This window comes from Parasteatoda tepidariorum, chromosome X1 (assembly GCF_043381705.1).
Source record: "Parasteatoda tepidariorum isolate YZ-2023 chromosome X1, CAS_Ptep_4.0, whole genome shotgun sequence".
In the NCBI taxonomy this organism is placed as follows: Eukaryota; Metazoa; Arthropoda; class Arachnida; order Araneae; family Theridiidae; genus Parasteatoda; species Parasteatoda tepidariorum.
Genome location: NC_092214.1, coordinates 74,781,267 through 74,808,284, shown reverse-complemented (window position 1 = coordinate 74,808,284; position 27,018 = coordinate 74,781,267). Strand labels below are relative to the sequence as shown.

Sequence of the window (27,018 nt, the reverse complement as noted above, 5' to 3'; positions counted from 1 at the left end):
GAAGAAAAATTAACATTACAAGGTCCAAACGTTGGATCGCTCTCCTGACCAAACTATTTGGACCACATTTCACAGATTGCGACTACTCCCTATTTTTCAGGGGGCAGTGTCTGATTTCGTTACTACAAATATCATCTGCAGTACTTAAATAACATACTTGAGGTTACCACCTCAAACCTTTAAGATGGAACTTGAAGATCCAATCATTAGATCAAAAGTTATTCAAAGTGGAACGTTTTTTTTCCTCCTTTTTTGGCGTACATCGTGCCAGAAGCGTACAAAATTGGTTCAGTGAATATCAATCTGACTTCCAAACGTCTTCTTTGGCCGCAGCAAAAATAGGAACCTTAAAAAAAATGCTTGGGACATATTGGAAAGTCACATCCTACACTGAAAAAAATTTTGGTTTATAGTTGTCACCATTTTTGATGTTGAGGTAAACTAAATATATTTTTAAGTACAGAATTGTAGTTATGGTGCAAAAAATTAGATAAAACAGACAAAATAGCAATTGTTTGTAAGAACTGGTGCAAATTTAATACTAATTATGTGCTTGTTTCTTAAACGTGTATGTGCTAGATTTTGCGAGGAAACCATAAATTGGCTTAAATGCGCATGAAAATATGTGTTGTCAGTAAATTAAAAAAAACGTAAATTGAATAAATAAATAAATAAAATTATAACAGTGAAAAATAAAGTAAAGAAAACGTGATTTCCTGGTCTCTGAAAAATATCTCTAGAAAAATATTACTTCAGCACTGAAAATGGTACCAAAGCTTATACATCAAATGTTTTTACAGCGTACAGCAACCTCCCCTTTCATCTCATTAACAGGATCTTTAAGTCTAGACGCCAACGAAGCCAATGTATGGTATTCTCTGGATATAAATACATTCCAGAAAAAATTTTCTCTTCTAGAAGCGATGCCCTCACTTATATGGGCTGTCATCCTTGCAAAAGGAGAACCAAAAAAGTATTAATCTATGTTTCTTATTCATTGGCCTGTGTGTGCAACCGGATTTACCCATATTCATCACTCTTAAAAATATAGTTGCATTTTTTCCATATCATGAAACTTTTAGTGTTTGCCTTCGAGATCATAACATTAAAGCTTGACTGTAATTTGGTAATTTTTTATTTCACTATTGAATAGTAGCATTATTTTTACTAATAAATAATATAATTACAACGCATGACAGAATTGGACTGTTTTTGGCATTACTTTAAAGTTGCATTATTAAAAAAAAAAAAAAAAAAGAGAGAGAGAGAGAGAGAGAGAAAGGGGGAAAAAAAAGAAAATTTACACTAATTCTAAAAATATATAAAAATTTTAAAACAAGGAAAACTTTCTCTTTTTTAATTTAAAATTATTAATAAAATGATTTAAGTAAAAAATTTCAAGCAAAGCTGATTTAACACTAAATTAATGGAGCCATAAATCGCTTGCATTTACATCATATATAGTTTCACTAACTAAACAATTAATATTTATGTTTTCATATGTTTTGTTTATGTTATAAACAATTAATATTTATGTTTTTAGTATGTTTGGGAAGGCATAATTAACAAAATTTTTAGGGGTCTATTTATTTGATTCTAATTCTTTTATAATGGAAGATTTTAATGATATTTTTGTTTTTAGGCTTGCGTCATTTGCTTGTTTTTAGGGACGATTTTTAATGTTTTTCATCGAATATAATTTTGTTTGAAAAGATAAAATAACTATACATACATTTGCGCTTATATTCATACGAGAATACAACGAATTCATCGTAGAATACAATTTTAGCAACCTTAATTTGGAACAAAATGGTATCAAATTTTTATCTAGCCTCGTTAGTCCGAAAACCGTTCAAAAGCGATTCTGAGGCAACGTGAGCTCAACTTTCGTGGAGTAGATGTTTCACCGGTATGTATCGCTTTAATGGGCAAGAATTCAGTATTTCTTGATTTTAAAAAAAAGTGTTCTCTTAAGTAGCGCTGATTCTGGTCAAAATGCTATGTCATTTTGTTACATCTAGAGATATTTTTGAAATTCGATACAAGTATTTTTATTAGTTTTAATACAAAAAATTTCCAGGTATAGTTGTTGAAATACAAATTATTTTCAATTTCATTAAAAATAGTGTAGTTTCACGTAAAAATGACACATTTTAATTTGTAAAAATGTTTATAAAACAGTTATAATTTCAAGAACGGAGTGATCTCTGTAAACTTTTTTGGGATGCCAGAGATCACATGAACTCGCTGTAAAGACTACTCCTCATTCTTCACTGTATATAGTTTTTTTTTTTTTTACTTTAATTTTATCTTTGTGTTCTTTTTGTGTTAATATGCGTTTGTNCTGTGTAAACTTTACTGGGATGCCAGAGATCACATGAACTCTCTGTAAAGACTACTCCTCATTCTTCACTGCATATAGTTTTTTTTTTTTAACTTTAATTTTTTCTTTGTGTTCTTTTTGTGTTAATATGCGTTTGTCAAGTTTTTTTTTTTGTTTGTTAATGTAATTTTGTTCCTTTTTACTCCTTGTTTATGTCCACTTAAAGCTGAACATTGTATATGGATTAATATTTCCAATAAAGCGATATGTAACAACATAAAACGTTTTTTTTTTCTATTCTGGCAAACTACGCGTTCATGACTAGTTACGTGATTCTCATTTTTTTTTTTTTTTTTTAATTTTNAATAATTTAGGTTACCACTTTACAAATTTGTCATGTAGTAACATCTAAAGCTATTTCTGAAATTAATTCAACTATTTTTAAATATCTAGGTATAGTTGTTGAAATACAAATTATTTTCAATTTTATTAAAAATAATAGAGTTTCAAACAAAAATGAACCATTTTAATTTATAAAAATGTTTATACGGGTTTCAGTTACGGGTTTTTATTCCTATTGTGGCAAACTACGCGCTCATGATTAGTTACGTGATTCTCATTTTTAATATAATTTAGGTTAACACTTTATAAATTTCCGCCGTTGAACACAAATCCACTTAGTGAATATGCAGCTTTTTATTTTTATTTTCAATTTCTTAACTTTGAATCAAGAAGACAAGAGAACACCTGTTAAAATAACAAAGACACATTCAACTTGAAGAAGAACTCTTTTAAGTGAAACTAATCAGCATTTGCGCAAAATCGAGGTAAGAACTACGAAAACCTCTCGTGGTTAGCCCGATGCTAAGGGAGCTACCAAAGAATAATTTGCATATTCTAGGCAATCTCTGCTAACGGGGAATAAAAGTTTGACTATCTACATATGTGTTTCATTAAATGTAGACTTAATTTTCATGAAAAAGTTGCTATTTGTATTATCAAGCATATAAGTTCGCTTATCATTTCGGATTGAACACTTAATATTTTAAGCGAGTGCCCACAATCTTAAAGATTGGTGATGAAACTCTTCCTATTTACAATTTAAAACTAGTAATCCAAAAAATCGAACACTTTTTGGTAATTGGTATTACTGATATTAGCTAATTGGTGATGTTTTAATATGTACTATACATACTCATATACGTATCACGATACCTACTATGAGTACTATGGAAATAGGCGTTTTACAGCCTACTGAATGGGATAAGTACCGGAGAAAATTGTTGATTGTGGCAATCTTTGACTATCAGGAGTTGGTCTCGAGCAATAGAATTATGTTGAATGATTGTGTTAGCCCGTATAGCAATAAAGAAAACGAAGGAAATAAAAAAAAAAATATGACCACCAAAGCCGACGTCTTCAGGGGGTACCGGCCTCGGAAGCCATAAAACAAAACCTTTTCTATTGAGAGAGAGGCAAAACTCAATGCCAAAAACTCTCTCAGTACCCCGAAGGTTTTGTATAAGTCCGGGGAAAAATACATGAAATACATAAAACCAATTCAGAAAAGAAATTCAAACAAATATTTGAGAAAATCACATTAAACCAGTCAAACAGCGATTTCACAAGCAAACTAAATGCAAAAGGAAACACTTAAAACAAAAGAAAACAAACTAATGTGAACCAGAAAGGAAAAATTGTATGATGAAGCTGAGCTGCTTAAGAGTTATTTTTTCTTGTCTTTTTTTAATTATTGATTCGTAAAAAAAAACATTAATTCCTCCTTAATGCATGGAAGCTACAGTTTCAAGTTTTTCATTTTCACCAATTTTTTCACCTCGCCTTTGCGTTCGATGACAAGCAAGAGATTTTCTAGCGCTGCTTATTTGTCACGATGTCACATAGCCACTTCTTCCATAAACTGAATACTTATATTATATCACTTAGCCGTTTCTACCACTCAGTATCTTTGGAATGAATGGATTTAGGAACATAAATGAATGTTATATATTTAAATAAAGCTAAAATAAGAGCTTTCCCCAAGAAATCTCAATTTTTTTAACAATGTCAATTAACCGGTTCTTCCACTAAGCTCTTCCTTTAGTTCCCGTACTTATGTAGTTCATACTTCATATTTTTCAGGACGCTGGGTACCATAATGCATAAACTATTTTTTTAATTACTTTCCATGTTGTAAACTCGTTTCGTCAATAATTTAGTGAGCAGTTTTATATTTGCTGCAAACATTTAATAAATTTCACATTTTGGTGATAGGTGCATACACTCCCAGAAATAAAACTCTCAATTTTGGTGATTCAGCAATCCTTGAGCTGTATTTTATTAAATTTGAGAATCAATTCGTCACGAAGTCACGTAATTTGTGACGAAAAGCGAACTCTCAAATACATGACGAAAATGCTTCTTCTATTCGGAACCTCATCATAGTGAAATGTGGGAGATTGTTAAGTAGAATGAAGACTAAACGATCGAAACAAGAATAATAAAATTAGCCGATTGGCTTGTATGGGGGTGAAGGAGTTGTCGTCATATCAGGAAGATTCCTGGTCCGAATCCCGCTTTGGACATAGATGCAATTTGTCACTCTGTTCTATCTGTCCTTATGTTGCTGGGGATACGTTGATCTATGTGCATGGTGCCTACGCTAAAATAACAACACCGCTCGTTGGATACTATGGGGTAACCAATAACTAATACTACTTTTTCCCCATAAAATATTTCATTATTTTTGACGAAATTCATTTCCATCGAAGAAATGACGATTTTTATTTCGTCACTTTGACGAAATGTAAGCTCGGAGCTTAACCAAGAAATGGTTTCTTCAAAAACGAAGAAAGTTTCGTAAAATTTGAGTATCCATTTTTTACAGTGTAAACATATGTCATACATTTCATGACGCTTTCTATTTTTGAGAAAATCTGCCGAACTTTTTAATTTTAAGTACATTGTCTCCCATTCTAAAAAGGTGAATTTTTAATTTTCTCTTTTCTTAAAAGTGATAGAGTGTTGTCAATTCACTCTATCGTTAAAAATGTGGTAAAAATAAGAAACACAAAGAAAGCGAAAATGAAACATTTGACTGAAAACTTTTAAGACAAGAGAGGATTTTCAGCCGAGATCTCATAATCAATTATTCTAAAATTTAATTAAAAAATGTAGATATATACTATAATTAATTAAATCTTCTAATCTAATAGAGAATCTGATTAATCTCCTCAATATTTAAGTCTTTAGAAACTTATTGTAACCTTAGCTCTTTTAGTGACTAAACACCAAAATAAAAATTTACAAAACCTTTTGATATTTTTAATTTAAAAGGTATAATATTTAACATTATGGGAAAAAAAGGAGTTCGAAAAACTTTGCTATTTCACTCTAAACAAAGCTTAAAATATTTTGGCAAAAAGCCACTGTTTATTTTTTTAAGAATATATATATAGAATATATATATATATATATATATANCTTACATATGTATACTATATATATATATATATTATACTTACATATGTATACTATATACATACATATATATACAGGTATGTCACTTCGGAGTACGAGGTTTATGTTTTGATCTATTATGCGATCTTAAAATTCAATAAAACTAGCATATTTTTTGAAACAATCACAGTGTGGTTCTCCGCTAATAGAAGAAAAAATTCTTTAAATAGACGATTCTAAAAAAAAAATTTTCTTCCAGTTTCCTTTTGAATGAAAAAAAAAAAATAACAGACACTTTTTGCTTACAATCTAACTTTCGCATTATCTATCTAATTGTCATTTGTTAAATTGCTCTTAGTAATATGAGTTCTAAAAACTGAAGTAAATGATATAATTTACGATCATCCTGCACTTAAAACATTTTTTTTTCAAAGTTAGTTCCTTAGTAAGTAGTTTCTTAACAGCGCGATATCACATTCCGTTACTCACCACTATTTCATTTTATGGAACTGATAGCAGTGTTCTCCCTAAACGTTTTTAGAAGGGGGGGCCCGCCCTGCCTGCCCTTTGATCTCTATAAATGCGCCCTCTTTACACTTTTTGTAAAAATAAACTGTCATCCCTTAAAAGCACTGCCTTTATATATTAATATTTCAGGAAAAAGTTGTTTTTTCAGTCATCTGTTTTAATGAAAATTAATTAATAATGATAACTTAAATTCGCAATTTCATTCCTTTATTTTTATATGATTTTTCTTATGTTGTCTAGTTATATAGTTGAATTCGCATGATATTCAACCCTATTGATATTTACATCAATTTTTTTTTCTTTCAAAAATTTGGATTAATTTTTTTGCTCTGTTAGATTTGATTGTTAGCCGGAGATGAGATTTCCTTAGGAAAAAGTACAAAATTGAAATTTTTCCCTTATTTACTCTTTCAAAAAAATATTGTTTTCTTATTTTACTTTTATAAAAAATATTAAAATCCATTTAACCTATTATAATGTTTTATTTAAAATTTATTATGTCTTATTTTCACAAATAAATACAAATATATACTCGTACATCTAGATAAATTATGTGCACTTATTATTTTTAGTTTACATATTCCATTTTATAAAAAAATTAATTCTTTGTTAGATAATAATCGTACTTTAGAAAAATTAATTTAATTAAACTTAGAATTCGAAATAAATCAAGTATTTGATTCTGGTTACTGTTACAAACATTTACTTTGTTAGAATTATTTTCAACTAAATAAATTTTGTTTAAATTCTTTTTTTTTTCCGGAAGTTTATATTAATGACTTCTTTAGCGATTTCAAATTTTACCATTTTTTTAATTAATACCCTTTATTTAAAAATGCTGTTTTAAATGTATACTTAATGATAATTTTCAGTTTGAAATATAAAAAAAGCTTCTAAGTTGTTTATTAATCAATCTTTTTTCTTTTTAAAATTTACTTTTTTTTGATAGGCAAAGATTGTCTTTTAGCTTGTCTTTAATTGTTTTTCAAAAACTTCAAATTTTTCTGTTATTTCGCTAATGAGTGAGAATTACTTTTTGAAATATACATGTAAAATAAGATAAGAAAGCAATTTAAAAATGTTTAAGGATCAAATGCAGTTATTGTATAATAAAAATTTTGATGAATTTTCATGAACGTGAACTCCCTTGTACAATTCAAATGCCCTCTTATATGAGAAAGCTCCCTGTTCTTTTCTAACCCTAAAGGGAAATCTCTGGTTGATGGCACATTTCATAATTTAATAATTAAGGCACACTCTAAAAAAGGGTTTATTTATATCCGTGCCAAATTTTTTCCAACAGTAGTAATAAGTAAAAGTTTTAACGTTTTTATCCCTTTTTTTCTCTTTTTTTTTTATTTAACAGTGATTTAATGTTGCGTTTATAAGCATCTTTTTATGTAAGTATGCACTTTTTACGAATAATTGAACTTTTCGACGAATTTAAACTGTTTCTGGAGAGGATAAAATACTTTCAAAATTGAAACTAAAGTAATTGAACTGAAAATACACTTTCCTTAAAAATTGAAACTAATTGAAATTTTGAAAAGGAAACTTTTAACTTTTTTTCGTTTTAAACTTTTTTTCGCTCACTATAGTTGATACAAATTTTATAATAATTTAAAATAACTTAAGCTTAAGAGCTTCAAAAATGAAATGTTTAAGTACTGTTAACTTTAATTGTTAATTTTAAAAATAAATATCAAAATACGTAGTATAACAAGAGGAATTAAGCAGAACAGAAATTTTTTTCGAAAATTGATTCCATAATTTTAGGGAATACAACATTCATTTCGCATTGGACGGAATTGAATCGACTCGTAAGTAATTAAAATATTTTTATTATTTTTTAAAATTTAAGTCTTGTCAATAATTTTTAAATTTGAGGGAGATAATAATTTATTTATAACGTTGTTTAAAGAAATTTTTAAGGTACTTTCTGACTTATTTCTTTTTCATAGGTTTTATATTTATGTTTCTTTTTTAAAAAAATATAATTGTTAATGTTGACTCTAAAACGAGTCAACAAGACAATGACACGCAACTGTGTTTAAGCGTTTTTATTTAAAAAGTAATTTCTCCTATCTTTCAAATCATTCCCAAAATATTCAGCCAATGCAAATAAATTTTGTCGTTTAACCGAACAGCGGTGTACACAATGACATATCTATTGCTACAGTTGGGTTAACGTAATTCTTTTAATGGACATTTACCATTTCTGCTGTTAACGGGTCATTAATTCGTCCACACGCAATCTACACTCAAACTTTAACTTCGTTTCGCGGAATTAAATGAGTATGGTAGATAGCAATTATTGCAACTAACGCATGGCAACAATATGAACAACTCTTAAAAGTGCAAACATGAATATCCAAAATTATATCTTATTACATATTGTATTTAGGGTAATATGAGAGTATCGCTGAATCAAAATCAGTTTCCGTTAGTTTCATGTCGTAAATCGGATGAAAATCGTCTAAAACGACTATCTTCTTTAATAATTTTAAATAACTTGATATTTTGTATAGGTAATTATTTTAAATATATTATCATGTTATATTCCTGCACTGTCGGAAATTTCTCGGAAAATTTTTTAAATATCAATTTATTTAATTGTTATTGTTTCACCTAGTATGGTTAAACAATTTTTATCGCACCAACTAGGCCCACCTAATGAAACCACTTTGTTCATTGCAGATGGGTACATAGGGGGATAATCTGTCAATTTCAAGGCCGACAGAACGGGGGTTCGAGTCCTAGCTATGACACCACTGAAACAAAAGTTTGCCGTGAAACTATGCACGATTTTAGATGTGTAATATGGATAATTATATTTTAATTTTTAAATCCCTGCAAACTATATTGAATAATTTTATATTGAACAATTTCTATTCGCTTCTGCTCTATTATTGCTCTATTAAGCCTAATTCGAATTCGTCTTAATATTCACTCTTCGGTGCGCGTATGATTGATTTACGAATTAATTTTATTTTAAGCATTAGTATATATGTATGCATCCTAAATTTATGATTCTTTTTTGTATATTCAATCGCAAAAATAACTTAACTGATTCTTGTGTGTTTTATATTTTACTGTAATTATAAATTTTAATGTTACTGAATAACATACATGGTAGCGACTACTTAACACCAAGCTATGTAAAAGAATATTCTAAGTGTTTCACGACACTGTGTCTCATTAGTTCTTGTTGTAACGGAACACCATTTTGGTATAAAGTAGTCAGGTAGTAGGTGGGTGACAATATTTATGGGATGTCCAAATAATTTTTAAAAAAAAATTATTTTTATAAATTAAATTGATTTATATCGGGGGCGTGCCTGGGGGCGTACGGAGGGATCCGTACGCCCCCAGGCGACACCTCAGCTATGTACCTGAAAATAGTTGCTACCATTTTTGGTGTTAAGAAAATTTTTTAGTGTAATAAAAGTAGGTAGTTCCCTAAATATCTACAGAATATCTACGCCTTACAGAAATAACATTAAAATAAATTTATATTTTCTTTGACGCTATTCCTTTTCGTCAGAGCCTTTTTAAATCTTCCACCGTTTTCTCTATGGATATCATGAAATTCGATTCTGTTAATTAAGGGGCTCTGTTAATTAGTAGGGCATATACCAATAATGCTACCAATAATACCTTTTTCGATTAACCATTTCGCAGCATCTCTCTGTATTTCATTCATCATTTTTGAACAAAAGGCTTTCATAAATCAAAAAGTATACCCGTTAACGCTAAAACAGCATCACAGCATACAACCGATATAATCTCAAATATCCCCAAAAAATTTCAAAGTGATATCATAAGTAGTTTCTTAGAAAAAGTACATCGAAAAAGATCAGTTTTAGCATTATTGATATATGCCCTACCTACAAAATAACTACAAAATTTACAAAATAATTAGTTTGCTTTATCTACAAAATAATTAGTTTGCTTTAAGGAATATTGATTAGGCCCTTTATGTAGTATTTATATCAACCTATAAAATATTTTGTCCGCTTTAAAGAATATCAATTAGGCTTAATGTGATGTATAGCCATTGTAATAGTTATCTTCGAGTGAAAATTATCTACGATATACAGTTATCTACAAAATAATTAGTCTATTTTAAAGAATGCTGATTTGGCCTAAAACTTATTATAATTGTTATTTTGTTTCTTAAGTAACTCTCTTAACTTCATTTTTCAGTGGAGTTTTACATGCTTATAAACGAGACATTTTAGAGAAATTATCGTTTGGAGGTTGGTCATTAAAAAGGTTAATTTTTCAATTTTCGCAGCATATTTATGAAACATAGAGAATGCAATAAAAGAAATATAATTTGCACAGTTATTTTGGAAACTTGTAAACATACAACTATCGAAACTTATGACAGTAGGGGAGATACTCAAAATAATGTCAGACGTGTTTCCAAATTTGACTCTAATATAAAAGGCTTTATTACAGTCAAATTGTTATTTTCGTTTTAGTTATTTTGTTACCCTTGAAAATATGAACGTTACTATATGAACGGTAAAATTACCAAATGAATGGTTAAAATACCATATATTATTTTACCCGAATTATGGCTCTTTTTTTTTAAACCAGAAACTTCATTATCAGATAAGTGCAGAAATTTCACCAGAATTTTTCCTTTCCCTGTAGTAAAACAAAAATTCTGGTGAAATAATCAAAAGTATAACTTTCAGATTTCTTTTAGCAAAGCTAATACAACCAATTTCATCAATTAACAAAACGCTTATTTGTTACACATTAAGTAATAAAACAATTTTATATAGCCAGGCAATAAAAAGAGCGCTGTTTACTTCGAATGTCTCACATGCAACTGAGTTATAATAATATACCTATTATTGAAATCACGTAAAAAATGAAGGAAAAAAATATTTTATTTTAGAATACGTAGTTTTCTTTTAGAATATTCCATAAACTTTTTTTCATAATTTGAAACCAAAACACGAGTTATAGCAATTTTACTTTGACCAATTTTCAATAGTTTTCATTCTACTTTCTATGATTATAATTATATATTTATGCCAACCTGGTGGCCGAGCGGAAAGCGTGCCTGACTGCGGAACCGCTGGTCACGGGTTCGAATCCTGCTCAGGTCATGGGTGTTTCTTTCTCTCTGCGTTCTATGTCCTTTCTCCTTTGTGTGTGATAGTGAACGTGGCCGTATTTATTATTATTAAACTCTCAAAATTTACCTTTTAATCAATTATGCATATTTAATAGTATTTACTATTTCTCAAAATACCTGAAATTTCTTGTAGATTTACTTTTAAAATAATTAAGTGTAAAAAAATCCAATTCCTTATGAATTACTGTAATTTAGTCTTTTTTACGTTGGAGGAGGGGGTATTTTAACCAATGATTAAACAAATAAAAGCCTAATTAAGTGAGGCTCATAGTTTCATAAAATAAAACTAGGTTTTGATTTTTTGAATTTCTGTTGATATATCAGTTCTTTTATATATACATATATATATATATATAGAGTATCNAACGAGAAAAGAGTAGCAGTTCTGGCATTTCTGTCGCCAATGGGACAACCCCCAAGTGCCCGCCATTAAAAAAGAAAAAATTATATATTTATGATCGAAGACTAAATTAAAACAAATCTACTTATGGGTTTAACTATGATGTTGAGGTTAAAATGAAAAGGTTTTAAAAAGTTTCAAATCGGCATACGAGTGTTATAAATAAGTGATAAAATGAGTTATATTTAACAAAAATATTGGTTTGATACTGTTCCAACGGCATGTTCTAAATCTGAAGGTAAGAATTCAGACTTAGAGTATACCCTCGGAAAGAAGCAATTTTTGAAATTTATTTTCTCTTATTTGCACTTAGACATTTTGTTCAGTTTTTATTAATTTAACACTCAATATATGTCTTTCATTTGAATTGAGTTTTCCAAATTTCTATAAAAAAATAATTTTTCAAACGATTGTGTTGATGTACAGAGCGTCCAAGAAATGTTTTATTTTAGACGGTTCATTATGCACAAAAAATATAATTAAAATTTTTAACTTGATCCGTATTTTCATTATTTATTTATTTTCATTATTTATTTTTCTGAGACAAAGCGTCCATGACATTGGACTACATTTCGTATATTTTTATTACTTAAAAAATATTTTATGATTTTTTTCTCTGTTTTTATATCTTAACAAAGCGAATGAAAAAATTATAACTGATTTCACTTTCGTTGGTCAGAATTTTTATTAACAGTAAAAAATTATAAGAAATATTAGAAGATTGATTCAAGTAACCCTTTGGACAGTTTTATGGTAAGTAAATATGTTATTATTTGAGTTCGTCACAATACTAACTAATAACTAATTCTGTAATGCATTTTCGCAAAAAAATAATGAGCCTTTAATTAGAAGATCTACGCAATATTTGATTGATCATTGTAAACTAATAACAAATTACTATCGAGGATTATCACACAAATAAGAAATGGGAATAATAATAGAGCATTAGCCGGAGATTATTATCTGTTTCCAAAGTGCGCATTTCAGTTGGCATTCATTGTAAATATGATAAGAGGCCCAATGCTTCCTATAATGCTTTAAACTTCCCTCCCTCCAACGAATTCAAATAATGTATCTACAAACAATATTAGAAATGAAATATAAATTTTATTTCATTTAGACAAAAAGCAAGTGAACGGCATGCACAGTAAAACGTATTAACATTACATAAGAAATTTATTTGATAACAAATGAAACAACAAAAAAAATCAAAACAATATATTTATTGATTGATTTTTTTACAGCACTCATCAAACCACTTTGTAAATAAAGCTTCATTTTTTAATCATTCCTATATTGTAAAAATCATATAGTACATCGTAAGTAAAATAAACAATACCATAAAATAATTTATGCAAATTCCTTGCTTCCAAATAACGCTTTTGTCTATATACCAGAATCTCCTGTTGTCATCATGCTATTTATTTTTAATTTCTACATTCAAAATATTTAATTCCAAAATTTATTTTAGGGTATTAGCTGTAGAAAAATAATCCCGGCTTCTAAGGCATACGTGAGAGTGTTTGAATTTGATAAGAAAGTGGGACACGTCTGCACCCATATTGTTAATACCAATTACAATATATAAATATTTAAAGAGAGAATGTATTAAATAGTGTAAAAAATACTCAAATACTATGATGAAGTATATAGTGACTCACGAAATCATGATCTTACCCAAATTCTCTTTTTTTAAATAAATTTATTACCTTCATCATTTTTTTCTTCTGTACTTTAAATTATACTATTATGCACTTGATACAATAATATTCGTTTCTCATTTACGTATATTTCATAACAAAAATAATTAAAGTATAAAAAAAATAACTAAAATAAATCGATGCCTTGAAATTGCAATTTCGAAGTAAATATTCTGACTTAAAATTAAAATTTAACTGGTGTCTAAACTCGTGATACCCTTGTTTTGATCAAATAATAAAATATGTTTCGGTGTACAACTACCAAAATTATTTCTCTTTTCCTTTTTGTAAAATTGTTTCAATAATCATGACTCTGCCTTCAACATTTCGAACCTATTCATAAATATGAAACATATTCAATCCAATAGATATTGAAGAGCCGTGATGGTTCAGGGGATAGAGCGTTCGCCTTCCAATGCGATGAACCGGGTTCGAATCCCAGCGATGGCAGTTCGATAGGAATTCCGGCTCGCACCGACCACAGTGCTGACGTGAAATATTCACAGTGCTGACGTGAAATATTCACAGTGGTAGACGGATCATGGGTTAGAGTCCCTTTGCCGTCAGGCTAATTGTGGGAGGTTTTCGTGGTTTTCCTCTCCATGTAAAGCAAATACGGGTTAGTTTCATCAAAAAGTCCTCCACGAAGGCAAATTTCTCCCAATACTTGATCAAGGAGTTCCTTTGTCTTCTGGATTAGGTTCAAAATTACAAGGCTATGGAGCTGAACATTAGTAGGAGTAAACCCAAAAAGATTGGGTTGGCTGTTCAACGACGGTTATAATATAAAATACAAATTGAAAATGGTAATAATAGGCAGCCTACTTCCGAAGGTTTGTGCTTTTTCTCGAATATTTCGAGTAACGCAAAAAGGATTGATGTGAGATCACAATTCGAGAGTTTTTACAGTACTACCTACTACCAGCACGTTTAATAAAAGGTAAATTTTTAGCTATTAAACAGAGTTCATTTGTTGTAAATTCATTACATTTCTTTCCATTCGTAAAGGAGGAAGTCCAAAATCAGATAATGTCTCGGAATCCAAGCCTAATAAGAAGAATGCTGATCAATATCCTGTAAATGCATCCCTTGCATGTATCTATGAGCAGCGCTTATCATGTCAATAAAATATCTGTAAAAATATTCGGCATCACTTTGGCATCATGCAATGACAAACATCATCCAACATTTTAATTTTATTAATACTTTCTCCAGAAAAATTAGCATCTCCTCAGAAAATCACTACTATTTTCATTATTACAGTTCTAGGATCAGAAAAACACGTTTGGAAAATATGACACAGCAAAATCTTAAGTAAACAAACTCATCCTCTCTGATAGAAACTGTAAACGGCAATTTTATGCAAATTGTCGAAACAAGTAGAACTTGTGGTTTTACTATTTTATTTTATTTTATAACCGTCGCTGAACAGTCGACCCGATTTTTGGGTTCACGACTACTAATGTTCAACTCCGTAACCTTGTGATTTTGAACCCAATCCAGAAGACAAAGGAATTCCTGGATCAAGAGTTGGGAGAAATTTTGCCTTCGTGGAGGACTTTTTGATGGAACCAACCTGCATTTGCGTTACATTGAGAGGAAGAACACGAGAACCTCCCAGGGTTAGTCTGACGGCAAGGGGACTCTAACCCCTGATCCGTCTACCGCTGAGGACGTCAGGTGATCGGTGCAAGCCGGATGCGGAATTCGTATCGACCAGTCATCGCCGGGATCGAACTCCGGTCCACCTCATTGGAAAGCGACCGCTCTATCCCCTGAGCCCTCGCGGCTCTGGTTTTACTATAGTTATTTTTGTCGAGGAGTACAAAGTTCTACTGTAATGGTACCTTTCCAGAATTGTAGTACCTTAGTCGACAAATTGTATTTTCGGCCATCTGATGGAGTAAAATGTAAAAACACCAAACAACAACTGTTACGAAATGTTTGTAATTTTGAAAAAAGCTTTTTTTTTATCGTTGAGCTGGAGTTTTCAAAAACAGTAGTATCGTAGCTTTCAAAAGCAATATCAATGTTTAAAATGCTACTGTTAGTTAGAGTTGCGTTGCAAAGGGTGGAAAATACAAGGTTTATTTGGAAATAGATCAGGCATTTTTTTTTTCGGAAGAAAAGTTTAAAAATTCCTACTGTATTTAGGACACTCTAAAATTGAAATTGAATGTCTTCTCATTTTTGAAGGGAAGTAGCAAAAGACCTTTGAGAGAAGCATTTATGCAACTGTTATTAGTCGAAAAATACAAGAATACCATACAGAATATGTTGAAAGAGTGAATCGTAACTTGTAGATATAGTGATCTAAAACACTGGCAAAGAGCTTAAACTTATATGATGTGTTTTGAAAAAAAAAAAATTATTCGGTTTTTCTCTTTATTTATTTATTTAATACCTTGCGATAGCAATTCATAAAAATGTGAAATTTTAAAAAAATTCTTTATATCTCCCATTTGTTAACATCAAAATCTACTTTTAGTTTATATTTTTTTTAAAATATGTTTATTTTCAAAGAAATCTTGCGATTAAAAAAAGCGGCAATAGAAATCTGACGAATCACAGTACAGAAAGGTGAATTTTTTAGCATTCCCATGCATTTTTCCGTCTTTGAAAAAGTTGGGAAACAGTCTCAATCTGTCCCAATAGTTTAGGTACCGTATCTGTCGCAATCTGTCCCAATAAAGTCCCAATAGTTTAGTCCGGAGAGCGGTTGTAAGTTTGAGTCCCTAAATGTTAATTTCACCTACAGCGTATCTTGCCATATCAGTTTTAAGCTCAGCACTAATCGAAAAATTTTTGCAATTATAAAATTAGCTTTTTCAAAGATAATTCCATGTAAAAAAAATTCTTTTTAATAATTATTCATTACTTTATTTATTAATGGAAACGAATTTTATTGAATTGTAAGGTATATACATATTTATTTAGTTTTAAACTGTTTAATTTGAAATAAAAATACAATATTTGAACGAAATTGATCAAATAGTTCATGAAAAATGGAAATTTTAACAAGTAGCTGTTTGAAATTTTGAAACTCAGATACTATTTGATAGATTTTGTTAAAATTTTAAATCTTATCATTTAAAATTACATAATTATGTAAAAAAATTTATAGCTTACAATTCAAAATGTTTAGGTCCTTAATAATAATAGCCATAAGAAATAAATAATCATTATTAAAAATTATTTTTTACGCGAAATTATCTTTTGATAAACATATTTTATAATTGTGTTCAAAAATTTTTCGATTCACCTTAAAAGTCCACGAGTTAAGGCAAAATGAGCAAAAAGTGAAAATAACATTAAGAGGCTCCAACTTACAACCGCTCATATTATATCACATCACATTATATTTAGCATATTAGAGAAAAATATAGCTTTAGTTACTTGAAAAAATTACAATTCTCGCCTTCCCTGTAGACAAAAGATCAGGATTGAGTCCTTCGGCTTTCAAACGGTAGCAATAATTATAGGTTTTTAGTTGTGGGGAAACAAGACTGTAAAGTCTTAACTGACACTTCCACTACTTAACTGACAGCTGTATTATAGTATTTTCTGCAGTCTCTTCCTTCGGTTGAGCCTCTCGTTTCGTTTGCTTCACACATGGTTTAATGTTTAGAGCAGTTTGAATTTCCTTCAATACAGAAGAAAATATTTATCTGAACATTAATATGAAGATGCTATATTATTTTCATAAATGTTTTGGTTTTTAGCATTTTTTTTTTTTTTTTTTTTTTTTTTTTTTTTTTTTTTTNTTTTTTTTTTTTTTTTTTGTAAGAAGGATAGTTGCTGTAAAGGCATTACCTCTTACATCACATAACTGACCTCTTCAAAAATAACTAATTTAGAAAGTTTAACCCTTTCAAGGCGGGTTTTTTCTTTTCCAATGAAAAGATAAATTACGACTTTAACAGATCAAATAAAGTAAAAATAACTACCGAAATAAAATACTAAATTAACTATTATATATTAACTATTTAAATAAATAATTAATTAACTTAAATATTACTTAATGGAAGCGAATCTGGGACATATGTGTTTGTCCGAATTTTTTGAGAGGGCACAAATGTCCCAGTGGAGATTTCATATGCGGGACATATATGTCCCGGTGAAGCCAAAATGGTTAAATGATGCCATTGCATATGCAGCTCTCTATGAACGTATATTTTGATTCCTAACTAGCCTCCTATCAGTATTAGTGAATATCTCAAAATTTTTGAGATACATCAGATGTGACAAATGAGATAGATAAAGAAAAAAGCGAACAAACGTTTGGTACATACGTGAAAGGAAACATACGTTTACTCTTGTTTGAGTTGAGGTAAAAATTTGCTTTTTAAATCAATTAAAAGAGAGTTACAAACAGTATTTTTTTTAAAAATAGTAAAAGGGACGTAAATTTCCAATATTATTGTGTCCAAGCACCCACATACTAAAACACAACATGTTTTGCATCAGTACGTTAGTTCCGCAATAAATATATTAGTTAAGTAAACACAGTATCCGTCCTTAACTAACAATTTTAGAATCAGAGTAATAAATGAAGTAAAAAAATATGTCCGGCCTAAAATTGAAATTTAAATGAGAAAGGAGAAAAACCGTTTTCAAATGAATGTTTACATTTTCCCCATTAACTATTTTGGTCGATAAAAACAAAAGAAGAATAAAAATAATTAAAAAAAATTAAAGCGAGTTTTTTTAGGGAGAAAATTTTCCCCTCTTGCTGCGTATCAATTAGCAAAGTTCACGATTTTTGTGAGAATGCATCTTTTCCATCTATTTAACTGTGCAACCCGCTCTTTTCCCGTAAAGGTTTCATTTTCGCTTTTCTGTGTTGTTCAGATCTGGGTTAACAGATGGTGTTAATTGTCCCTATTTCCTTGGAATATGCAAGCAAGTTTTGCAGCATTTTGCGTGCTCATTACAAAATGCGCTGTAAAAAAAAAAAAAAAAAAAAAATCGCGAATAAACGCGTACAAAGATTGCAAGGTAGGACTATACCTCGAGCCATGTTTTGAAGTTTATGACACTAAACTTCATTTATAATAAATGTTTTACTAAGTTTTTTGCATACTTTCATTAGTTTATAGGTTTACCTATGTTTTTTATGAAATAAATAATAATTTACCCAAGATATATTGTGAAAATTTTACACTTATATGATTATTCTTCAATTTGAGTTTTCCGACGGCCTTTTTTAATAATCTAATTCTTCATCGAAAAAAAAAATTTTTCTTTTGAATTTTTTTTTGTACATTTGAACTTTAAAATATTTGCAGATTTGAAAGACGTAATTAATAAAAATAAATAAATAAATAAACGCAATTGTTGAACCTATTTTGAAAGCGAAAAAATTGCTCAGCTAGAGGGTTAAAGACTTTTTCTAACGAACAGATAAATTATTGTGTATCTGGCCTTCGACTCCTTCAAACCTCAATAGTGGTTAATCAATTTTTTTTTCTTTTTTTTTTTAAATTTATTAATGACTCCTAATAAGCATAGTTTTTACTTCTTTTTTTTGCAAGGAATCTTCGAATATATATTACGGGTGATCATCATGTGACACCTTGTATATTTGAATTGTTTTCAACTTTAAAGAGCTTGTAAAGCTTATACATTGCTGCTGTAAAATATTTAACTCATTTTTAGAAAAGTCAACTTGGTTTGTTTTTGTAAAAAGAGAAACATTTTTAAATGCTTTTTCAAATTATAAATGTTTGCACCTATACGGTCTATTTACTTCTCGTAAATATAATTTGCGACCCCTAATGTGCATAGTATTTTTTATTTCATTTTTAAGAAGGATTCTAAAAATACATAATAAGTGTGATCATTAGTTTCACTTAATATATCAAAGAGAGAGAACAAGGCTTACAAAAACCGAGCATTTTTTCATTGAGGTGTCATTTTTCACTAAATGTTTTATTTTGAGCATATTAGTTGAAAATTTTCAAACAAAAAGAAAGTTCAAAACTTTAAAAAAAAGAGAGAGAGAGAGTGAGCGAATTATCTCATGATGTTCTTGAATAAATCCTAGCCACAAAATAACTTAAGCCCTCATTGGAATAATATTCCCGAATCATGACTCTTCCGATATTGGCTCTATAAAGAATTGTCTAATTCACCCGAAGAATTGTTCAATTCACCCGATATTTTACAATCACTTCACAGCCAAAATCGGCACTATATAGAATTGTCCGATTCACCCGATATTTTACAGCCACTTTAGAGCCAATATCGGTCTTATATAGAATTGTCAGATTCACCCGATATTTTAAGTTCATCATTCAGCCACTATAAGCTCTATATTAGCCCTATATAGAACATTCTAAGACCAATATTAAAAAATCTCGACATCCTATATTGATCCCTTGGTACATGTTCTTATAGGACCCACATTGAGCTAATTTTGAGCCTAACTGGAGCCAAAGTAAAATTGTTGATAATTATTAATATGGTATTTTTCGTCATAATTTTTCATATAACGGAAGATCAATAGTCAGCCTTGTTGAAAAAATTAAATCTTCTAACATTAATGTAAAATATTTGCAAAAAGAGAATCTAGTTCACGTTTGAAAAAATTATTTTTTTTTTTATCATTTATTCAGCAACTAAATTCATTTCGATTATTGATACATCTTTACTTGATAAAGAAGGAATTTCTAAAAAGATCTATCTGATGACTTTTAATCAAAATCATTCAGTGCATTCTGCTATGGCTTTATTTAACGTTCCAAAGTGTTCTACGCATTTTAATAATAGTTTCGTGAGATTCGTGCTTAAAAAATGCCATCGAGTTACAAAAGACTTCAAAGGGCGAGATACTTTATTACAAGAGAAAAATGTAAAAAAAAAAAATTGAAAAAAATATCAACAATTTACTTGGAATCAGTTTGCTTGAAATTAATTACTCGAAATCAGAATCGTAACCAGGAATTAAAGCAAAAAGTCACCAAGGAAATAATTCTCTGTAGTCGGTAGCTCAAAGAAGGTAAAACTAAAAATCAAAAGATTTTATTTAATTTTTATTTATTTATTTATTTTCCTTTGCATTTCTTATAAATAAAAAGCACGCGGTGAAACATCGCCTCAAATCCAAATGGTAGCACTAGTTCAATTTTATGAATATTTCTTTCTTGAAATTTGTTCATTAACTAATCAAAAAATAATTTTTTTCGGAAAAATTCTTTGGTATCAAAAAGCTGAAATGGAGTAAAAAATCTTTGTTTTATGAAACTTTAGAATAGGTAAGTAAAGAAATATATGAAAAACGCGTTTTATGTGTTTCATTATCTTCTAAATATTGGCTTTTTATTAACCCCTCCAGAAATTTAGGTATTTTTGAATAACTTTTTTAAAGTTTACTTTTATCATTAGGTTGAGGAAAAAAAATTTTCCTGGATAAAAAATAAACTAAAATAAAACCAACAAGACATGTAGCTGAATTGAAAACCTGATATCCATATAAAATTATAGGGAGTCTCCTAACAGTTAGAAAAATTCATTTACTGATCTAGTGCTAAAAAAATTATTTCGTAAAGAGCACAGAAATTTCCGTATCCTTCAAGTAAATAAAATATCCAACCGGAATAATTATTTCATATATTTAACTTATGTATTAGGAGGACGTTATAGCTCGGGAGAAACTTTTTATGGCAAATTCTTTCACCTCCATAAGTAATTCAAAATTTAAAGTATAGGAAAAGTGAGATCAAGCAAACCCAGAGTAAGCCATGAAGTTTCAAACACTGAAAAGAAATTTTCAAAATATCAAAATGAAGACAAATTTTGAAAGGATAACTTAGGATTACGTAAATAGGGAAGTTTTCCTCCGATAATTTGTTCGCATTTTGACTTGTTGAAATTTGTTTTCAGGAACTTCACGGCTTACTCTAGGTTTGCATGAACTCACTCTTTTTCTATATTTCAAATTAGGTGAAACAGAATTCGGTATAAAAAAATTTCCTCTAAATAGAAAGCTTTTGGAAATTTCGGAACCCATAATAAAGTTTTGCTACAACCTTAATACGATGCCAAATTGAAGCATATTATTGTGCGTCTTGAACTTGATTTCATGATACTAAGGTTCAATATGAACTATATTCAGTTTAACATGCTATTAAAGTTGCAAAAAATTTACTCCATATTATGGCTCAAACATTCAACTGATTTTCCTGAGAAACTGACTTTTTAACGAACTTTCAAAATTATTACTTATTAAAATATTATTCTCTCTTTATAAATTACAGCTTATTTAAGTTGTAATATAAAAAGAGAGCAGAATATTTCAATAAGTCTTATTTAAACCGGTGTTACAAGAGATGCCAGATAAAACTTTTTTCTTATCCACAAACTAAATAATTAAGATATATAATTATTTATGGATGAAAAAAGACAAAAAGACTTTGTTTACTCTTTCAATTACTTTTTGGTTGAATGTCTCGAATTATTGTCTGGAGCAACATTTTATAACGAATTATTTCAATTAAAACTTAATTTTATTCATTAGGTTAAACTTAAAAATGTTTACTCACCATCGACATTTAACTTCTTTTAATATTAATTTTAAATTAATGCTAGTCCAAATCAGTTTTTTTCCTCTTTTTTTTGTCATACTTATTGCTATACTTTTTCAGAACAAAGATTGAGGGTCCAGGACTCAGGAATATCCAGAGAAACAACCTTAATACGATGCCGCAACACAGATTTCATGTCAAGGAATTATTATCTCAATTTTCCTTTGGTGCTTACCAATATTTTTTAAATCATTTTATAACTCAGTAATTATTGCGTAATTTACTATTCCTGTTTGCCATGTTTTTTTTTTTAATTATTTCATAGTTCCCTGTTGTCATTTTGTTGCTAACTAATATTTTTTAAATGATTTTAAAACTCTCAAATTATTATCTCGACTCTCTTTTGTTGACTTAATATTTTAAAATCATTTTATAACTCTCTAATTATTAAGCTATGTCTTCTTGCTGCTTGCTAACATTCTTAAATTATCTTAAAGCTCTTTACTTACGTAATTTCTTTTTTTATTTTTTTTGTTCTCAAATAATTTTTAAATCATTTTATAACTCCCTAATTGTTATCTTTATTCCCCTTTGTTAATTTAATATTTTGAGATCATTATTTGCTAATACAATGGAGTATCGTTTATACGACGATCATTTCTACGACGTTTTAGTGTGGTCCCAAATCATTCCTATTCATTTTAATGTAAAAATATATCGTTTACACGACGCACACAATCGGTTATACGTCGGGTTTTAGATTTTGTTCACGTTTATTTAATTTTTTTCTTGTGTATTTTAAAAAAGGGCGTAATTTGCCAACATGAATGATACAGAAAAGGGTGCCAACAAGAATGCTTGGATGACGACCGTAATTTTTACTAGATGACTGAAAAAACTAAACAATGTTATGAAGAGGCAAAAACGAAAAATTTTGCTATTCATCAACCAATGTCCAGCGCACCCATCGATACTAATTATTTTGGAAAATGTTAAAGCTCTCTTTTTTCCTGCAAATTGCACAAGTGCGCTTCAGCCATTAGATTTGGCCGTGATTAGAAATCTAAAATTGCATCATAGAAAGCAGTAAGTTCAACTCGCTATTCAAAGCATTGTAGAGACTAATAGCAAGAAAATATAATTAAAGGTAACATACATTCAAATTGCTCACTGCAATTTTTCTTCTTTGGTTATTTGTTTGTTTTGCTTTGTCTAATTTAGAAATTTATGTAAATCAACACGTTAAACATTAAAATTAACTGAAAACAGAGTTAGTTTCAGTTTTAGAAGTAAAAATCGATTATACGACGTTATCGTTTATACGACGTTTTTCGGTGGTCCCTTCGGCGTCGTATAAACGATGTCCTTTTGCCGCTTACCAATATTTTTTAAATCATTTTTATAACTCTTTAATAAATACACTATGTATTTTTGCTACTTGCCAATTTTTAAACTATTTTATAACTCTTTAATAATTAAGCAAGGCTCTTAATAATCTTTAAAGCCTCTAATTATTAACTAAATTCTCTTTTGCTGCTTTAATATTTTTCAAATCAATTCATAACTCTCTAAATATTACGCAATGTTCTTTGGTTGTTTACCCATATTTTTGAAATCATTTTTACTACTCTCTAATTATTACATTGTGTTCTTTTGCTGCTGGCGAATACTTATAAACGATCAACCAGATTCTTCAATTACTACGTAACTCCCCAATAATTTTTAAATCATTTTATAAGTCTCTAATTATTAACTGAATTTCCTTTTGCTCTTTAATATTCCTTAAATTACTCTCTCAATATTAAGCTATGTGTCTTGGTTGCTTACCAATACTTTTTAAATCATTTGTATAACTCTTTAATTATTACGCAATGCTCTCTAATAATTTTTAAATCCTTCTATAAGTCTCTAATTATTTACTCAATTCTCTATTGCTGCATTAATATTTTTTAAATCAATTTATAACTCAGTCAATATTACGCTATGTCTTATGACTGTTTACCATAGCTTTTAAAATCGTTTTATAAATCTCTATTTATAGCACAATATCTTGGATTAATTGAAAGAACTTTTTAAGTTTACACAACACGGAGACATACAGGACAGAATCCAATTATTTAGAATAACTTACTGGGAGATCTAGGAATCCAAGAAAATGTTGATTCAAGAGGATGTGACCAACAAGGAGTATCAATTGAGGGTCCCGGCAATCGTTCTTCTAAAATTCTGTCCACTGAGAATTGTTTTGGAATATGTGTTTTTCTAGTATCTGCTAATAAATAGTCCACAGAAAAAGATATACACGATTTCGACTCTTCCATATCCACGCTACAACTTAGCTGCATATTCCTTGGATTTGAACACACATTTTTTCCATGAAAAATATTTGCCGAACTGTTTGGAATCTTTCTTCACGGTGTTTTCTTTGAGGGCGGTAGAAAGTTCTCTTATTGGATGGGAGTGTTGACGCCTTCGTTGTGGGAGGAGCACGTCAATGGAGCAATCAAAAAGGGGGAATGCATGTCACTCTTAATTAAGATATCGTTCCAAAGGAACCGGTGATTATTTCTAAGAGTGGCAGGTGAACTGACACCTTACCACTCATTACGATTTTCGTTTCGAACCCTATGTAATTAGTTGTTTCTCCCAAACAATAATAGAATATTATTGTAATTTTTTTCGAGCCTAATTAAAAACGACTAATTATACTGTGTGGATTGTTGTTAATTATATACAGTGTTGTTGAGCTAAACATTTTTATTTCTTTATCGAGGTGTCTCCAAGGCGAGGGAGGGGGGAATGCAAAGGACAATTTTAAATCAACCCATCAAATGAAGGATTATATGCCTCTCTCTTTCTTAGATACTATATATTTAAAAATACAAAAAAAACGAGGGAAAAAAAAACTTTTTTTTAAAGAGAGGAAGAAAAATTATTAATAAATAAAATATTTTTGAACAATATATATTTTACATTTTGTATTTTATTCTGTATTTTTATTGAATTTTTATTTCCTATTTTTTGCTTGATATGTTTTATTTTCGTTTCAATATTTTTGGTGCTCCTCACAGTATTGTATTGATAAATTTTGCTTTGACTATTTTAGTACAATATTAGTAAGCACTCTTTTTTGCAGTTATAATCATATGAGCCGACGCGGAGATTACATTCCATATTTTGTTCATATCTTTTCCATATTTTGTTTCTCGGCTTTCTAAATTTTATTTATTTTTTATTTCATATTTTTTTAATATTTAAATATTTTTAAAAGCATTTTATTTATTAAAGTTTTTTCTTCTTCTCTTTAAAAATATAACTTCCCCCATGATTTATTTTTATTTTTAACTTATTCTATAGCTACTATGTAACTTGCAACTTATGCGCAGTAAATAAAACTTATTGTTTTTCTTAATATTTTTGTCAATCTCTCTTTACTTTTATTCTTTTTTGTCTCTTTATGCATGCATGCATACATGCATACACACACACGCACGCGCGCGCGCGCACGCACACACACACACATATATATATATATGTATATATATATACACACGCACAGATATATATATATATATATACAACAGCAATTTTTATTTTTGTGTTTGTGTGTGCTTATACCATAGAAAGGTTAAAGAATGCAAAGTGAGATATAAATAAAGTACTACTTTTATTGAAGAATTAAAACGGTGTTTGATTTTAAAATTTTTCATTCTTAAAATTTAAATTTTTTCAAAATTAAAAACTTTGCTTCTAATTTCGCTCGTTTAAAGACAGTGAATAAATGATAGAAATTGTTTTTTTAAAATTTCAAAAATTACAGAAACAAATTTGAAACATAACTTTTGAAGTATTTTGAGGAATGTTTTTTTTTCTGGTTGGATTCACCTCTACCTCATCCTATGAAAAGATCTGTTGGGGTTTTTGACAAAATAAAATAAATTGATAAATTCAAAAATAAAATTTTAAAACTACTTTTCTAATTTGTACTTTTTTGAATTAATTTTTTTATTAATGCTGGTTTATTTTTACTAATAATTTTAATACATTAAAGAATGGATTGTTTTATAAATCCATGCTTGTTTGATTGCAGACAGACGAAAAGGAAATTTGTAAGATTTTAAAAAATTTAGGCAACTAATTTTTAATAACTTTTTCAAAAAAGTCTCTCTTATTTTTTGATCATTCATTTCTGAAACATTTTTTTAAAATTATTATTAGAAGAGATGCAAATAAATTTAATCTTCTTTCAATTTTTATTTTAGATCTTTCAACGTTTCATGGTTTTGCACCAATCCTGTCAATTTTTTTTTTTTTTTTACATGAAAAAATATTTTCAGAACACATGAAATAAGTTATAAATATAAAGAAAACATGGAAGTTAATGCAATAAAGATTGATGAAAAGAGATGGAGAAAACAAATTAGTAAAATAAAATGTTTTTAAAAATATTTAATCAAATTTTTTTTGTATAAAAAAATATTGAAAAGCTGGAATATAAAATAATTAAAAGATACAATCTCGTCATCAGTTGACAAGATAATATACGCAAAAAGGAGTATTTTCTAATATTATATTAATATAGCAAATGCAAAATAAATTAGTACAATAGTATGAGGAACAATCAAAAAAATTAAAACGAAATTCGAACACTATAAGTAAAAAATATATGAAATAAAAAATATATGAAATAAAATATATCAAGCAGAAAACAGAAAATTAGAACAGATCAGATTTTTGTTAACCGTATAATTAGTATATCTATTTTTAAGGAATTTTTTACTTTTGCTACACGTCAGTAAGTTTATTTTCTGTTTTCTTTTATCACCTGCTCATTTTCAACAGCATTTCATTTTTTAGCAATATAGACGTATTATAAAGAGTGTAGTTTTTATATTAGGACAATTCCTTATATATATATATATATATAT

At 28.9% G+C, this 27,018-nt stretch overlaps 1 protein-coding gene across 1 annotated transcript in view; it reads right to left on the bottom strand.

Moving 5' to 3' along the window:
* LOC107452113 (homeobox protein MSX-2-like) overlaps positions 1-24,480 on the bottom strand; it is a 34,458-nt gene extending 9,978 nt beyond the window's left edge. The window contains exon 1 of the mRNA XM_016068424.3: positions 24,222-24,480. Coding sequence (XP_015923910.1) covers positions 24,222-24,435 — 214 coding nt within the window. The 5' untranslated portion in view covers positions 24,436-24,480. The remainder of the gene's footprint in view (positions 1-24,221) is intronic.
* Positions 24,481-27,018: the final 2,538 nt, after the last annotated feature.